We start from the raw sequence: 17383 nt of genomic DNA, 5'->3' as shown, positions 1-17383 counted from the left end.
AAATTGCTTTTAAAAGATCTGGCTCGGTTGCTTATTGGAAAAGGTAAACTGAGACAGAGCCTAGAGCCAGACTGAGCCATCAGCTCCCCCTGTTGAGGCTCCATTGGTTGGAACTTGCAGTCTTCCACTCCAAGATGCCTCCATCTTCCTTCCCTAAGAGATCCCAAGTAGATCCCAAAGCTGTTCTGCAGGCTTCCCTGCATCGTTGTTGCTCCTCCACATATGGGCTCTGTTCTGCTAGGTCCCATAATTTGTAGTGCAAATTGTTTTGGATTAAGTCTTGGATTAAAAATTAAATAAGAAGAATTAATTAAGAAGGTTGTCAGGGAATTGCAGAGCAACTGTGCGAATGAAATCAGAAACACTGACACGAACTTGTGGTTTTATACAAATAAATATATTTTACATCTCTGTTTACAGCACTGCTACATCATGAGGTAAATCCTCAGGTAAATCAGAGAACAGCATTTGGAGCAAACATACAAGAAAAAAGGCGGGAAAACAAGGAAACTCCCCCTTTACACCCATCAGCCAATCACAATACAGATTGCTTCACGCGGGAGCCCACACTCTCCAGTCAATCAACCTCAACTGTGTGTCCTGGCCCATCGTTCAATTTACTCTTCCCGCTATTAAATTAAATATCTTAACAAATGTGCAGAAAGCCACAAGGGCTTCCCCCAGAGTTTACCCAGGGATGATGGCAGGTGGGCTTTCTTCTGCACAATTTCCGGACAGAAATTGATAGGCAAACAAAGAAAAACTTCCATTGCACATCTCCACTAAGGTGCAGCTCAAACACAACAGAAAAACCAACAGTAATTGAAACCACCTGAAAGCAATGCAACCATTGCATGCCATGAGATATTTACTGTGCCTGTATAGGCATGTAATGTAGACATTATCAACACCAAATAGTTTTGGTTTTTACATGTTGATTAGGGCAATGAAAACTTTGGAGTAGATTAATTGAAGGGTTTAATAAACCCTCATTCTCATGTTTTGGTTAAAAGGGTTTCGCTGGGTTCCCACAACACACAAGACATTAATTGAAGTTGCAATGGAGTATCTGGGTTCCTACAATATGACAGGACCACAAACCAAGTTAAGAAAAAGGAATTGCTGCTCTTAAGAAAAGGGTGGAGGGTTTATTCACACAATCTGCTAAATTGACAGCTGGGTTTTGAAGAAACGGTGAACCACAAATCGATTAACTCTGTTTTTAGGTAGTCTTGTCTGCAATTTCCCCTCCTTATTCCAATGACTTTTTTTCACATCTCCCCTTTTGGACTTCCCTTTCTGAATTTGTTCAACTGCAGTAATCTGAACCCCCCCCAAATCCTGGCTAGTTTTGGGTGACACACTAAGCCACAGAATAACTAACCAAGCAGTGTGAGTTATGTTAAAAAAAGATATTCCTTAGAGCTGATCAAGAATCTATTTGGAATGGAATGGAATGGAATGGAATGGAATGGAATAGAATAGAATAGAATAGTGTTGCAATATTTTTAGGATCAGACTCAATAATGATAATAAAGATTAGAGGTTCAAATATATCTCTTTTTAATCTTAACAGGCATTCTATATTCACTGAATATTTACAGATAGAAGCAAGGGAAAAGGTGAGGGTGGCTCCTTATATATACAGGGGGCGGAGTCAAGGATGGGAGTGGTGAATTATGAATACATTAGGAAACAAAGAATAAGTTAACCCCTGATATCCCATATATACATTATTTACAGATTAGGGAATAAGGCATTTACATCTGACAAATCCCCCTCTAAATGCCGGTTCGCTATACAACACCAATTACATTCAGATTCAGGACAATATAATACATATAATTTTGAAGTTAAATATTTGTGCTGTTTAGAAGGTAAAGGCTTCGTTAATATGTCAGCTAATTGTTCAGAGGTATCACAATGCACTGCTTTGATAAATCCATCTTGAGACAATTGTCTCACATGTTTGAACTTTATATCTATATGTCTGGATCTTTGTCCAATGGCATCGGATCTGGATATTTCAATGGCTGCTTTATTATCTTCATGCATAACAAAAGGTAAAGCAGGTTTTTTCCAGACATCTGAAATCAAATCATTAAACCATACAAGGTTATTTGCAGCTTTGGATAAACAAACATATTCCGCTTCTGTGGTTGAAGTGGCTACCAGTTCTTGTTTACCAGTGTACCAGTAAACTGGACAGTTATTTAATAGAAAAATATAACCAGAAGTACTCTTTCTGCATGATATATCTCCAGCCCAATCCGCATCTGCGTAACAAGTAAGTTTTGGCTCTTTGTCATTACTAGGTTCTAATACTAAACAAAAATCTAATGTACTTTTTAGATATCTTAGAATTCTTTTGACAGCTTCCCAATGATACATAGTCGGTTTACTAACATGTCTTGACAATAAATTGAGAGGTAATGCAATATCTGGCCTGGTCCAATTAGATATATAAAGAAGTGAACCTATGACTGACCTATAGAATGTATTATCTTTAAATTCAGGGGAAGACTCATCATTGTTTCTAAGGAAATCAGTCTGCATGGGAGTGTCACATGGTTTAGCGTTGATTAAATTGCATTTGTTTAGAAGTTCAATAATCTTATCTTTCTGAGTGAGTTTGAATCCCCTTCTAGTTTTGTTAATTTGTACACCAAGGTATTTGTTCACTTTACCTAGAGATTTCAACGAAAAATGTTCGTTTAGCTTATTTACAAAGGTTTCTCTTCTCTCCTTGTGTTTTCCTATATATAAAATATCATCTACATAAATTAACACGAATTCAATGTGATCATCACTTTTTTTACAAAGAAACAGTTATCAGCGGTGGTAGCGTTAAAATCCATGGTCTTAAGTACTTTCACCAAACAATCATACCATCTTTTGCCAGATTGTTTTAACCCATATAGACTTTTGTTCAATAGCCAGATTTCATTCTTATTAGTGTATTGACTGTGTGGTGCCCTTACATATATTTCCTTATCTAGTTTCGCGTGTAAGTACGCAGTCTGTATGTCATATTGGAATACATCAAGATTGAGTGCAGATGCCACTACCAGAGCTGTTTTAACACTCTCTGTTCTCACTGTGGGAGAGTATGTGTCAGTATAGTCCTCCGGATATTTTTGTGCATAACCTTGTGCAACTAATCTGGCTTTGTATAGAGTATTGCCTCCTTCTAGATTCTTAATTTTATAAATCCACCTAGTACCTATGATTGTTTTATCCTTAGGTGCGGTCGCAGGTGTGAATACATTTAATCCTTGCAAACTTTCCATCTCTTTTTTCATAGCTAGTTCCCATTTTTCTTTTTCTTCATAAGGGAGTTTTAATACTTCCTCATATGTATTAGGTGTTATTTGTTCACCATCCATATACATTATATAATCTCTGTATTTACCTGGTATTTGATTTCTATTGTTTCTAATAGCTCTTTTAGGTTTGCTATGGTTGTCATGCAAATATCTTGCTTCCTTTTTTGTTAATGTGTCTGTCTTTATTTTGTGCTGACTATTTGTCCAAGTTTTGGTTTTGTTTGTATTTTTGTTGATATTTTGATTCTCTATTGTTCCTTCCTCACGAGATTTTGTATCTTTGTATTTATCTGGAAATATTTCATTAAGATGTAATTTAGACCAATTTGCTTGTTCATGGAACACAGCTGTTCTGGAGACTATAAATTTGTTATTATTATCAATGAATCTGTACCCTTTGGTGCCAGTTTCATATCCCATAAATCTTAATCTTCTGGATACGTTTTCTCCCTTTCTTCTCAACTGCTTAGGTATATGTACGTCTGCAGTGACTCCAAATATGTGCATGTGTGTTAATTTGGGTTTCCTATTATACATCACCTCATATGGTGTTTTATTCACAATACTGGACCAGGTTCTATTTTGAGTGTAATTTGAATAATGTAAGGCTTCTGACCAAAATTGTTTGCCTAAACCAGCATCCTCTAATGTGCATCTAATCATGGTTTGCAGTGTGGAATTTTTTCTCTCTGCAACCCCATTTTGGAATGCAGAAAATGGACTAGACGTGAAATGTAGCATTCCTCTATCCTTTAACCATTGGGAGAATTCTTTAGACATGAATTCACATCCCCTATCTGTCATAATTTGTTTTATCCTGATATTATGTTGTGTTTCTATGCGTTTGTAGAATTCCTTAAATTTCTGAAAGGTTTCATCCTTGTGTTTTAATGTGTAAACAAAACCATAGCGACTATAGTCATCTACTATTGTTAGGAAGTAACGCTTTCTATAAGTGATTGATGGAGTTAATGGACCAACTAAGTCCATATGTACTAAGTCAAAGATTTTGTTAGTCGATCTGTTGGATTTTTTTGGTCTGGGACTAGTTTTTAGTTTAGTGGATTTACATACTGAGCATTCCAAATAATTTTCACAATTTTTTATTTTGACACCTTCTGCGTGTTCAGTCATTTTTTGTACTACAGGAAAACTTGCATGTCCTAACTTCCTATGTAAGATGTGAGCACACTCATCATGAATTGGTTTACCTATTCTTGGTCTCTTCTCTTTGTGTGTATTTGTGTGATCATGAGATATTTCACATTCATCATTGTCACTGTTACTAACATTTTCATCATCTGCCTCAATACAATCCTCCATATTTGAGTCAATGTTATGTAACCATCTTTCTTTTGTTACTAGATAGGGTAGGCCTCCTTTAATCATCACAGTACCTACATTTGTTTTGTTCTTCTCTAAAGTTGCTTTCCCCTTTGAGAAAACTATATTGATATCAGAATCTCTACTTAGTTTTATGACACTTAGTATGTTATGAGGTATTTCAGGGATTAACAATACCCCCTCTATTTTTCCTAGACCAGGCAATGTTATGTTTCCTCTGCCTAATACTTGAACTTTTTCTTGATTAGCCACCTTTATTACAAACTTATCTTCTGTAAATGAAGATAGAATATTTTTGTTATTAGTGGTGTGATTGGTTGCCCCAGAATCGATAAGCCAATTATTGTTCTCATTTTGTTGTGTTTTAGTGTTGTCTTGTTTATTTAGTCCATTCAGTGAACCAGATTTTCTCTCTTTTGAATTTTCTCTACCCCCTCTACTCTCTCTGTAGTTTGGTGGGCTTCTATATTTATATCTATCTGTGGAAGACTGTCTATAATTGTATCTGCTTCTATATTCTGGTCTATGTCTCTCCTTTGATATTTTGGGACAGTCTCTTCTATTGTGTTCCCTGGACCCACAATTGTGGCATTTAAAAGTTTCATTGTATTTTTCTTGGAAAGCTACCTTCCTAAAAGATTTGTGTTCTGTGTGATTGCTAGAACGATTTTTTCTTGAATTGTCTTCAGCTATCAATTTGTTAGATAGACTCTCTATGGATAAATATCCAAGATTGATGGTGTCTAAGTGTGACATAAAACTATCCCATGATGAATCAAGTGAATTGATAATAACACTTTTCATTGTTTGATCTGAAATCACTTCCCCCCTCAGATGCAGTTCAGCTCTTATTTTGTTTAGAGATATCAAATGCTCACTTATGGAAACCCCTGGTTTTACTCTAGAAGAAAAGAAATCCTTAGACATTCTCGTAGTGGTAGCTACACTGTCGCTGTGGAATAGATTAAACATGCATTGAATTATTTCTGAGACAGTTAAGTTTGGTTTGATACTATGATACATTGCAGGAGATACGCTAGATATTATTAAGAAGAATGCTCTATGATGTAAACAATCTATTTTTAAAGTCCAAGGTCTTCTTGGAGGACTAGTGATAAAGAATAGTAAATTTTCTTTCATAAAGACAACCTGGAGCTGTTGATACCACTCTTGCAAATTAATGCCATCAACTCTAAGTTTTGGGAAGTCACTGGGTAAGTTTCCCACATTATTTTGTCCATTACTTACAACCTGAGGTAGTCCGTGATCTCGCAAGTGCAGGAAATTGCAAAACGGCATAGGGATGCTCGCAACGAGTCTGCGCGGTTCTCTGGCCAGTTCAAGTCTTTCCGGACCGTCTGCGTGGTTTCGCACATGCGCGCTGCTCATTTCTTCTTTGGCATCGTCGTGGAAGGTTCTCTCCATTTCAGCTCGTTCGCTCTGCTCCTCTTCAGACGAGTCGGTCTCTGGCTCGGTTTTAGGAGTTCTGATGGCGGCGGCTGTTCTTCTCTTTCTCCTGTGTGCGTTGATGTTTGATCCGGTCTGCGGCGTGGGGCGGAATCGGCATGGCTCTCTGGGCTCGGGCGTCGTCGCTCTCGAAGTCAGGATGTGAGCGTGTAGGTCTTGAGGTATCGGCTTGTTCTTTTGCTTCTTCGTTGGCGCTTTGGAGATTTTTAATTTTGGCCCAAATGCAGCAAAAAGCGTCTTCATTGCTGATTTTATTTGGGATTTGGCAAAATCGTCTTCGCTATCTGATTCGGGTTCTTCTGGAGATTTCGAATCTTCCTTTTCGCTTTCGTTGTCTGATAACGTTTTTCGCGCCAGAAATTTTGAACTGAGCATTTTGATTGGCTCTGCTTCGCTCCCTTTGGAGGCTTGTTGAAACCAAGATGGCTGCCATTCAAAATTTCGCGCGGCATCACATCTTTTCTTTTTCATAACGACTTTCTCTGTAGTCATTTCACTCACAGTTTTTTGGTCTTTGGGTTTCTCTTTGACGATGTTTTTCTCTCTCGCTGCTCCGCTGTTTTTCAGTATTTCTTGGAGATTCGCGATGAGACTTTCATCATTCTTCTGGCTTTTTAATATCTTTAATATTTCTGACCTGAGTTCGTTATTTTCTATTTCGATTTCCTCCTGGTCATTATTTTCATTTATTAGTTCTTCTTCTTCTGTGGTGTACTCTTCAGATTCTCTCGAAATCGCGTTTGTGGATTCGTTGATTATTTCTTGTTCAGTTTCTATTTCTTTGCTGTAGGCCCTGGTGTTGGGCCTATCTTTCTTAGACATTTTTAATTATTTATTGAGTCAATTAACCATCCTCTGCTACCAGTTTGTTGCAATATTTTTAGGATCAGACTCAATAATGATAATAAAGATTAGAGGTTCAAATATATCTCTTTTTAATCTTAACAGGCATTCTATATTCACTGAATATTTACAGATAGAAGCAAGGGAAAAGGTGAGGGTGGCTCCTTATATATACAGGGGGCGGAGTCAAGGATGGGAGTGGTGAATTATGAATACATTAGGAAACAAAGAATAAGTTAACCCCTGATATCCCATATATACATTATTTACAGATTAGGGAATAAGGCATTTACATCTGACAAATAGAATAGAATAGAATAGAATAGAATAGAATAGAATAGAATAGAATAGAATAGAATAGAATAGAATAGAATATATACTTGTGGTATACTCATTTATCAAGGTTTATCTTCTTCTCAAAACCTTCATGGAAACATTACTATTTTGTTTCTTACCTTTTCAAACAGTCCAATGATTCTGGATGGAGAGTTTACAATCAATCAATCAATCAATCAATCAATCAATCAATAAATAAATAAAAATACCATTTGAATAAAAACATACACAACGCAGTAAAATCTAATGCAAATGGGAAACACAATTTAAATTAGGCAGTTGCAAGATAGTCATTCAAAATCTAAAACAATGTGAATGAAAACATAATTAAAAGCATGGGAAACTTACACAATAATAAAATAACAGAAGGGACCTTGGAGGTCTTCTAGTCCAACCCCCTGCCCAAGCAGGAGACCCTCTCCCATTTCAGACAAATGACAACTGAAAACAGAATGGTCCCCACTTGGCACCTATTAAGAATCCCATAATTGTCCTGGCATCTATGCTACATAAAAAACAAGTAAAATAGGCTGCGTAATTGTGTTCACACAACTAATAGAACCCTTGTCTGAGATGTGTGGAACATTGGGATGTGGTGGGGAACCAGGCCCTTTCCTAAAGCAAGTAACTGCTCTATCTGGCTGGAGGAGATGGCGTTACACATGTACTTCTGGTTTCAGCTTTTGGTCACTCACGGCCCTGAAAAATTGCCATGCTCAGATCATTTTCAACCCAACACTGGGGCACAAATGGTTCTTTAGAATACATGGAGACCTAGTGAATTTAAAATAACAGCAAACTTTCCTGGTTACAGTGTATATCTATTTGCTTTTCCACACAGACACACTGAAGGGACTTGGGGTGGGGTTTCCCAGGTGCTCAGTCCCAACTTCCGTTTTTTCATTCAGGTGACTTTTGTTTGTTTGTTTGTTTGTTTCCTTAACAACTTGGTCCCTTCCTAGCCTTTATCCACTCTGCTTGTGTGCCATCATGAATCTTTAGATATGGCCGCTTATCTGGGGCCCATTAATGTTCCTGCCAGAATTTCTTTCTTGGCCCACTTCCTTCCTTTGATCTGAACCCGTGTCAGGCCCAAAGAACCAAGAATCACACATGGAGTTACTTCTGAAAAGTTCCTTTTTTGTTGTTCGTCTACAGACAGAATCTTGCCGGACTAAAGCAAATACCTGCCATAACTATAGATTTACTCTGTGAACTTCTAGGGAGGATCCAACTTGCTCTGTTTCTGCTTTCCAGACATTCCAAGCTCCACTTTTTCTTTGCCCCTGGAAAAAAAACCCTCCCTCCTGTGACTCTAAACTGCATTTCATCACACAATCCCTCCACTGTCCTTCTTCCTTTCCTCCTTTGATTTGTCCCACACCATCTCCAGCAGGGTCAACCCAGTCTACATGGAAACTATAGCCACATAACCACAGAATTGCTTTCTTGTTTAACTTTTCAAATGTTTGTTGTTGTTCTTTTAAGCATATTCGTTTCCAGCCAAGCATGAGCTGCCTAGAAAAGTGGAGTTTCTTCCTTGAGGGAGTTTGTCCTGTTTCTCAACTTGGGCAGATATGCCTTGAGTCCTTGGCCCAGGGGGACCTCACAGCTGGATGCTGATCTGTCACACGCATGAATATGTCAGGGGTGGGCTTCAAAAATTTTAGCAAGGGGTTCTCTGCCGGTTGCTGGGTGGGCATGGCCTAGTCGGCCTCCTGCACCATGGTGGTGGTAGGGGGTGTTTTTGCCCTCCCCAGGCTCCGTACGCTTTCCTTGAGCCTCCGCGAGGGTGAAAACAGCCTCCCCATGCTCTGGAGGCCCTCTGGAGGCTGGAAACGGGCCCATTTCTGGCCTTCCTGAACTTCCGGTAGGCCTGTTTTTTGCCCTCCCCAAACCTCCATGCACACCCTGCATTTAGCTGCATCCAAAACGGGCCACGTGGGGACTCCTGGGAAGGGTGGAGTGGGGCGGGCAGGGCCAGCAAGGAGTGGGCTTTGGGGTTCTCCAAACAGCACAGAATCTTAGTTAGAGTTTCTCCCAAACCCCTGTGAACCCCCAGCAGCCCATCCCTGGAATATGTCCCTCAGGGTCAACCCAGTTGTTAAATGTTCTCCATGCAAGAGAGGATGAGCAATAGTAACCCAAACATTCAGTGGGACCTTGGACTTGCTCCCCACCCCCATCCCTCACCTGGAATCACAGGCTCACAGGCTCAGAGCATTATAGAATTGGTGGGGTTAATTGCTTTCCACAGGAAGAGGAGAAGGAACCACAAAACATGTTCTTCTGTTAACACGCCATGATGGCTCTCTCGTTCACAATAATGTGGATAAGGAGCTTTATTGCAGACTCACTGGCATTCAGCAACCACAGGTTGAAATCTGGAGACTCAAAGCTCTGATGGCCAGGCAGTGGGAATGAGTGCAGGGACTGCTGACTGGCACCAGGATTTAACACCAGGTCCCCTTCCCAGAGTGGTCCACCACTTACCAGCCACTTCATCTTCTTAAGACCCATCATACTCATGATGTTCCTGCCTGCCCTTCCCCCCCCCCCCAACAACACCCATTCTTACTGACTCTTCCCCTCCTATCCCTGTGGAGACAGAGAAAAGGAGGAGAAGGAAGGGCCTGGTGGCTCAGCAGACTGATAGCATTGTGATTAACACCAGCTGTCTGCAATTACTGTAAATTCGAATCTCACTAGGCTCAAGGTTGACTCAGCCTTCCATCCTTTCAAAGGTAGGTGAAATGAGGACCCGGATTGTGGGGGCAATAAGCTGACTTTGCATAAATATACAAAAGTATGAAGGCTATTGCTTAACGCATTGTAAGCCGCCCTGAGTCTCCGGAGAAGGGCGGCATATAAATCAAATCAAATTAAAAAAAATAAAAAAGGAAGAGAAGGAGAAGGAAAAGGAGGAGAAGGAGAAGGAGAAAAATCTGGTAGAACCTGTTTCAATGTCCCAGTTGCAAAGCCAAGAGGATATGGGTGATCTTCACTCAAAAGTATTGGCCTTTCTTAAATAATTATTTATTTATTTGATTTGATTTGATTTTGTTGTTGCCTGTTTCTAGAGCAACTCTTGACACCTTACAATATAAACCAGGAAGAAAACACAATGAGGGAGGGGAGGGAGGGAGGGAAGGAGGGCGTTTCAACCTGCTTTCTGGACCACCTGCTTTGGATCACGTTGTCTTGCCATGCAGGGGGTGATCCTATGAGCTGGATATATAAGCTGGAAAAGAGACCATTGGTGGCTCAGAAGATTTCTCCTTCAGATTGGATCCCCCTTTGAAGGTGAGAGCCATAGATTATAGAAAGAAGTTTAATGTAACTTTAGTGAGAAAGATTATAGCATATTTGTACATATAACTGCTGTGAAGAATACTACTTCTAGGCATTTTTTCTTTTCTATTTTGTCTTTAACTTTTTTCTTTTTTCCCCTTTTTGATTTTTCTTTGATTTCTTTCTTCTTTCTTTCTTTCTTCTTTTATATTTGTTTGTATTCGTTTTCATTGTTCTTACCTGAAGGTTTTAATAATAATAATAATAAAAACTATATGCAATAGCTTCAGGGATACCTTAGTCAGTTCTCACTGCCATGTATGTCTCTTGCTCTGATCAAAATCAGGAAATAACCTGACAGCAGCACCCCTTCCTCTTTTTAAAAAGGCCTGTAGGTTGAAATTCCTCAACCTCCTTTGTAAGAATCCCAGGTCAAAAGGGTATTTTACTTGATGGATGAGGCAGCATAGCATCTGTTTTATAAAATGACAAAAAGTCCTGTATTTCTCATAAGAGTTTGATGGTTTGCATTTTGTGTGTTTATGACTTTTTTTTTTTTGGTTCATTTTTTGGCAACCAAAAAAGGTGATTCACAGGATTAAAAGGGGAGGGGGAGGATTGCTGTTCTTGTCCACAGAAGAGATACAGAAGAAGAACAGCAAGACAGGAGCCTTAAAAAAATAATATTTTCCATTTAGGCATTGAGTTCATTCTGGCTGGGGATTAGCTAAGGGTCCCCTTTCCAAATTCTTCTATGAATAACAGAATTGGAAGGGATCTTAGAGGTCTCCTAGTCCAGCCCCCTGCTCAAGCAGGAGTCTCTAGACCATTCCAGACAAATGGCTGCCCCATCTCTTCTTTAAAACCTCCAGTGATGGAGCACCCACAGTTTCTGGAGGCAAGCAGTTCCACTGGTTAATTGTCCTCACTGTCAGGAAATTTCTCCTTTGTTTTAGGTTGCTTCTCTCCTTGATTGGTTTCCATCCATTTCTTCTTATCCTGACCTCAGGTACTTTGGAGAATCTTCTTTGTGGCACCCCCTCAAATATTGGAACACTACTTCTATTTATTAAACTAGACCTGCCCAATTCCTGCAACCGTTCTTGGTGTGTTTTAGCCTCCGGTCCCCTAATCATACTGGTTGCTCTTCTCTGCACTCTTTCTTAGAGTTAAGACATCTTTTTTAACATCACGCTGACCAAAACTGAATGCAATATTCCCGGTGTGGTCTTATTAAGGCATTATAAAGTGGCACCTAAGAAGATCAGACAAACATATACCATACATGAGCCACACCATCTATGACCCACATCTTAATGGTCACAATGGGGGAAAACCAACGATGAGGGCCAGAAGCTCAGAACCAGCATTTTGAGAATTACAGGCTGTGGTTCTTGGCAGAACGGGGGCCTCTACCAATTGCTCAGGGTAGTATTGGGGAGGGGAGGGGAGGGGAGGGGGCTGCAATTCAGAGATGAACAGGTGGGTTTCACGGTTGAGACGAGTGCTCGGTTCTTCCTTCTGGGGAGGGACGCCCGAAAGGGGGTGGCCTGGCATTGTTAGAGGACATTCAAGGTTCTTCTCAACTTCTGTTTCCCTCCTCAGGTTTGAAGATGTTTCTCATCACTTGCTTCGTCTTTGGCCTTTTGGGCAGCCTTACCTGGGCAGGTAAGTTGTTGCCAGCAAAGTTGATATATCCCACCTCCATCCTGTTTCCCCCCCGGGTCACCATATATCTAGTCCTTGGCTTATTTTAATGTTTTATTCTTAATGTGGGAGCCTCTACTTCTAGCCATGATCCATTTAGACCAACCTAGAAAGGCATGGAGTTCCAGAAGGCCTCCGAGTCTCATTATATGGACACCAAACACTGGTACCTACAGGATGAGGCTGGCATCTGCCCACTAAAGAGGACCTGGGCATTTTATATCCCCCAGGACACATCTGGCCCCTCGGCTCTCTCTGTCTGGCCCACGTGAGGTCAGTCGGAAGTTACAAATCAAATGCAGATAAGTGTACGTCATGCACACAATGCAATGCACTGCTTTCATCTTGAAGGCAGCTTTTTATTTCCAGTTTGTGTATGTGGGTGCCTGCGTGCCTACAGACCTTCATAGCCCTGTTGCTTTGGCCCTCCAGAACAGTCCCAGTTTCTTATGTGGCCCCTGGGGAAAGTTGATTGCCCACCGAGCCCAAGAGCCATCTCGGTGTCTCTCACTTCTGCTCTTGTTCTCTTTGCTTTCTCATTCTGTTTTTCTGCTTCTATTTCAAGTTTTTACTTCTATTGTTTTCTCAAAGTATGGAATACAAAGAAGAATGAAAATAGGAAATCAGGGGAAGGAAAAAGAGAGGGGGACAGAAAATACGGGGCACAAGGGAAAAACGAAAAAAATGTTGACTTCCGACTCCTTTTAGCACAGTTCAAAATAGCAACCTTACAGGCTCAGCTTTTAACTTCTACGCATTAGTATATAACTAGCCGTTTCTATAACAACAAATCTATCAAATCACCCCCCAAAAAATTTAATCACAAGCACAAAATCCAGAAGTGATATGCAAATAAAAAACTTAATTAAATATATTCTCTTCTTTGAATAAAGCATTCAATGTAACCATTTCTGCTTTATCTTCCTTGCAGTGGGAATAGTATATATTTCTGTTTGCATTTTATAACCTTTATAAACTATCACCATTTATATTCATGAAATTCACTGTATTCTTATAGATTCTTTAACCTTAAAGGGGGAAAAAACTGTTTTATCCATTTTAAAACTCTAAACTTTTCTTTAAGCTAATACATTTTTTCTTTATAATTTTCTCTTAACATAGATACTTTCTAACACACTTTCAGTAATATTTTACAAGCTTTAGGAATGACTTAAGCATTAAATATAAAGGGAAAAAAATTCATTTTCAAACCCACTTTACATTATGACTTTTTCAATTACAAATTACAGACCGATAAAAATCCATCCTAATTCCAAATGACTCATTGAGTTTAAGTCACTCCTTCAAGCTTTTCTTCATGGAATAAAATCTTTTTCTTCTCTGGAATGTTTATTAAATAGCTATAAAGGTCTCTTTTGCTCAAGGATTTCTCAGCCTTGTTATTGTCCTTGAAGAAAAAGCCCATTTTTATTCTGTTTTCCCAGCAGGTCCGCGTGGTCGGACTGCCTGTCCTTCTGGCACTTTTGCCTATAAAGACGGAAGTGAGTGGAATTGCTTCAAGTTCTATGAAGATCGGTTCACCTTTGAAGATGCTGAGGTAACTCACCTGAGTGGGAAGAATTCCCATTATTTTGGCCCAGTTTTTCCAAACTTCACAACGTCAAAAAGTTCATGTCATTCTTTGAATGAAGAGCACCTGCTGTATGATTCTTTTTTTTTAAAGGATAAAGATAAAAGTCTATAAGAAAGAGTAAAGTAAAATATTTCAATAATTCCCTTGGATTCCCTTCAGTTTAATGGGATTAATTGCATGGCTTCACTTCAATATCTGAGTGAAATTTGTCAAGGAAAGTAAAACTCGAATGAGACATCTAACTGCTACATTTAAGTGGTATTGGATATTGTGTGGTTTAACAAGTTGTGCAACTCGGCTATTGTCTTATCCATGTTGTGGGAACAAGGCCAACAATCATAGGGTTAACAGGTGTTCTCACTTAGCAACATTCACAGTTATGACCGTAATGAAAAGGTATCTTTATGGCCAATCCTCACACTTATGGCAGTTGCAGTTACTTAGCAATTGCTTCACTAAATGACTGAATTGTCAAGCCCAATTGTGGACCTTCAAAAATTCAAGCCATGTTGTTCCAAAGTGGCCCCTTGTCTCTAAGAGTGTCCACACACAAACGCACACCTCCTTCCCTCTCCTCTCTCTCCCACACCTTGCTTTTATGTGCCACTTTTTCATGGATATCCCACCGCTGACACCACTCTCCTACCTCGCTCATAAGCATGAGAGTCATCTTCCCCAATATATATTTCTCTTTATTTTTCCTTGTTGGGCCAGAGAGTCGTGCTCGCATTTGCAGCTCCTCTTAGGAGAACTTCTACTGCAGGAACATAGCTGAGAGGACCTTGTCTGCCCAAACTGCAGGACTCCTGGGTTGGTAGACCTGGATTGTAGCAGACATGAGAGGGACAACATGGTTTGTTGGTGCTAAGATAATTTTGGTTCTTGTCTCTTTGCAGCAAGAGTGTCAGTTCAGATGGAAAGGCCATTTAGCATCTTTCAAATCTGACAAGCAGACAAAATCCGTTGGTGCCTATGTCAATACAGAAAGCATAGAACGTGGTTGTGTCTGGATTGGGCTCCGACGAGATGCAGGTTCTAGTGTGGTGAGTATTTGGTCCTCCTGTCTCTGAGCAATTAGCAGCTCTTTCCAAAGGGATGTTTCTTGAGTAGTGATTTACAACCTCCCTGAAAACTCCTTTGGGTGAAGCTGGCACCTGCTGCCCTCCCCTGCTCTTTTTTTTATTATTATTATTATTATTATTATTATTATTATTATTATTATTATTATTATTATTATTATTATTATTATTATTATTCCCATTTATTCATTATGAGGGAGGCACGATCAGGTACAGGGGAGCTTCCACCCCCTCCCCTTCCTTCTCCTAAGAAGCGCCTGAGACCATTTCTCCTCTTCCTCCTCCTCCTCCCACATTCCCTTCTAACGCTGATGATGTTTCCTAGATGGGTCATGACTCAAGAGCTCAGGTGTCCTTGCAGCCCCAGAGACCTTGGATTCCGGGCATAGCAAGAGCGATAGCAGTAGCAATAGCACTTGGACTTATATACTGCATTATGTATCCAAAGAGTCTAACTGAGTCTCTGTAACAGGCGTGTGGTGCATGCTTTCAGAAAAACCTATTTAACAGGACTTCCCCCTTTGAATTAAATTAAGCAAAATTTAGAATTGGAAAATAAAATTTTCTATCTCCCTCCTCCCCTGTCCCCCACTCACCCACCTCATCATGCTTTTTTCTGCATGGCACAGACTACTGGATGGCGCTGGATTGATGGATCACGAGACATCTATAGAAAGTGGGGGTATAATGAACCCAACAACTTGCATTCTAATGAGTATTGCACCTGTCTCCATCTTTCATCTGGTCAGTATGAAAAGCCTTCATTCCTTAGGGTGGTTGGAGTTTGTATCTGTAATTCCAGGAAAGAAGGGAAGGGAAGGGAAGACAGGAAAGGGGAGGGAAGGAAAAAAGAAAAGGGAAAAAGGGAAGGGAAAAAGGAGAGAGAATAAGGGAAGGGAAGGAAATAAGGAAAGGGAAAAGAGAAGGAAAAAAGGGAAGAGAAAAGGGGAAGCAAAAAAGGGAAGCAAAAAAGAAAAGGGAAAAAGGAAAGGGAAAAGGAAGGGAAGAGAAAATAGGGAAGGGAAGGGAAAAAGGGAAGGGGAGGGAAAGGATGGGAAGACAAGGAAGGGAAGACAGGAAGGGAAGGGAAGCAAAAAAGGAAAGGAAAAAAGGAAAGGAAAAAGGAAGGGAAGGGAAGATAGGGAAGGGAAGGGGAAAAGGGAAGGGAAGGAAAGGGAAGGGGAAGGGAGGGAAGGGAAGGGAAGGGAAGGAAACGGAGATATCCATACAGATCTTGGGAATAATGCTCCTATTGAAGGAGACTTTTTTGGTGTGGCTGATTTAAAGTACTTATTGGAGAACTTTAAGAGGCAAAAGTTAGACATTTCTAGAGTCTCATAAAATGGTACTTCCTCATCTCAGCATTTGTCGCAGAGGGAACCTAGTCTAACTGCTTTTTTTCTGCCATTTCAAAGCTGGAGAGGTTTGTGAATGCCTGATTTTGTTTCAAACAATGATATTTCCATGGCCACCCAGTTCAACCAAGGGGACTCTGAGTGGAAACAAAAATAAACATACAACCCAAAACATCAATTGTATTTCATCTTAAAAAGTAATCCAGATGTGCCAAAACTGCAATCTAAAAAGAATAGATTAATACAGTGTTTTTCAAGATTAGCCACTTTAAGAAGTGTGGCCTTCAACTCCCAGAATCCCCCAAGCAGAGACCCTGGTCTTAACTGCCTTCATGAAAGAGTCGAGTCCGTTGTAGCTCAGCAGGAAGATTGTTCTAGAGCAGGGAGGCAGCCACCGAAAATGGGCCCTTCCCAGATCCCATCAGGTGGCAACGCTTAGATGAGGGGAGCCTGCAGCATGGCCCCACCCCACCTGTAGCTGAGCTGGAAGGTGGAGTTAAGCTTGTCATCTCTTTAGAGTCTTTGTGTCACCACAGGAGACACAAGTCCAGTCCTCTGGAGGTCTGCTGGCCCTTATCCAGAGCCAATTTACCTCTGACTGTTAGTTGACTAGATTCTTGGGTATCGGAGCTATTTGTACTTGACACCACCCATGAGCGGACAGGCAGGTGTATTTGAGAAAAGATACTCTGCAAGCAGCCGAATCCTAAGCCACGTCAGGCTCTTAAGATGTTCACCACCTGTGTTCCTTCCTTTCAGGGTTCTTGACTTGGATTGATATAGACTGTAACACCAGACTGAATTTTCTCTGCAAATGGAAACCCTCTTAAGCCAAGTCTGCAGATGGAGTTGGGGGGCTCCCCATTGATTGGAAAGCTGAGCTGAGATCTTGTGTTTCCATCTTCTTCATGTGCAAAACCTCTTCCACAAAGACCATCTGAAGGTCAAGCAGTTGGTTCCTCTCTGTCCTCTAGACTTGCTTCTCTTCCCCTCTTTCTGAAGAACTTGCCCCCCCCTTGATAATAAAGTCTATTGCTCTGC

General features: G+C 40.4%; 1 protein-coding gene across 1 annotated transcript; it reads left to right on the top strand.

The window, feature by feature from the left end:
* Nucleotides 1-566: 566 nt before the first annotated feature.
* LOC117672939 (C-type lectin lectoxin-Phi2-like) lies at nucleotides 567-17383 on the top strand. Its single transcript, XM_060688713.2, has 8 exons — nucleotides 567-707; nucleotides 10529-10619; nucleotides 11564-11616; nucleotides 12213-12275; nucleotides 13760-13872; nucleotides 14805-14951; nucleotides 15617-15731; nucleotides 17102-17383. Exons 4-8 carry the CDS (start codon nucleotides 12221-12223, stop codon nucleotides 17170-17172), a joined length of 501 nt encoding a protein of 166 aa, XP_060544696.2. The 5' UTR covers nucleotides 567-707; nucleotides 10529-10619; nucleotides 11564-11616; nucleotides 12213-12220; the 3' UTR covers nucleotides 17173-17383.

This window comes from Pantherophis guttatus, chromosome 7 (genome assembly GCF_059756535.1).
Source record: "Pantherophis guttatus breed Tessera chromosome 7, ASM5975653v1, whole genome shotgun sequence".
Classification (NCBI taxonomy): Eukaryota; Metazoa; Chordata; class Lepidosauria; order Squamata; family Colubridae; genus Pantherophis; species Pantherophis guttatus.
Note: the sequence above shows the minus strand (reverse complement) of the source record. Positions and strands in the feature narration are given on the sequence as shown.

Excerpts from the sequence above, each read along its gene's own strand:
- LOC117672939 (XM_060688713.2), top strand. The coding sequence starts at position 12,221 with ATGTTTCTCATCACTTGCTTCGTCTTTGGCCTTTTGGGCAGCCTTACC. Across the intron at positions 13,873-14,804 it reads TCACCTTTGAAGATGCTGAG|CAAGAGTGTCAGTTCAGATG; the intron begins GTAACTCACCTG and ends GTCTCTTTGCAG. Across the intron at positions 14,952-15,616 it reads GAGATGCAGGTTCTAGTGTG|ACTACTGGATGGCGCTGGAT; the intron begins GTGAGTATTTGG and ends TGCATGGCACAG.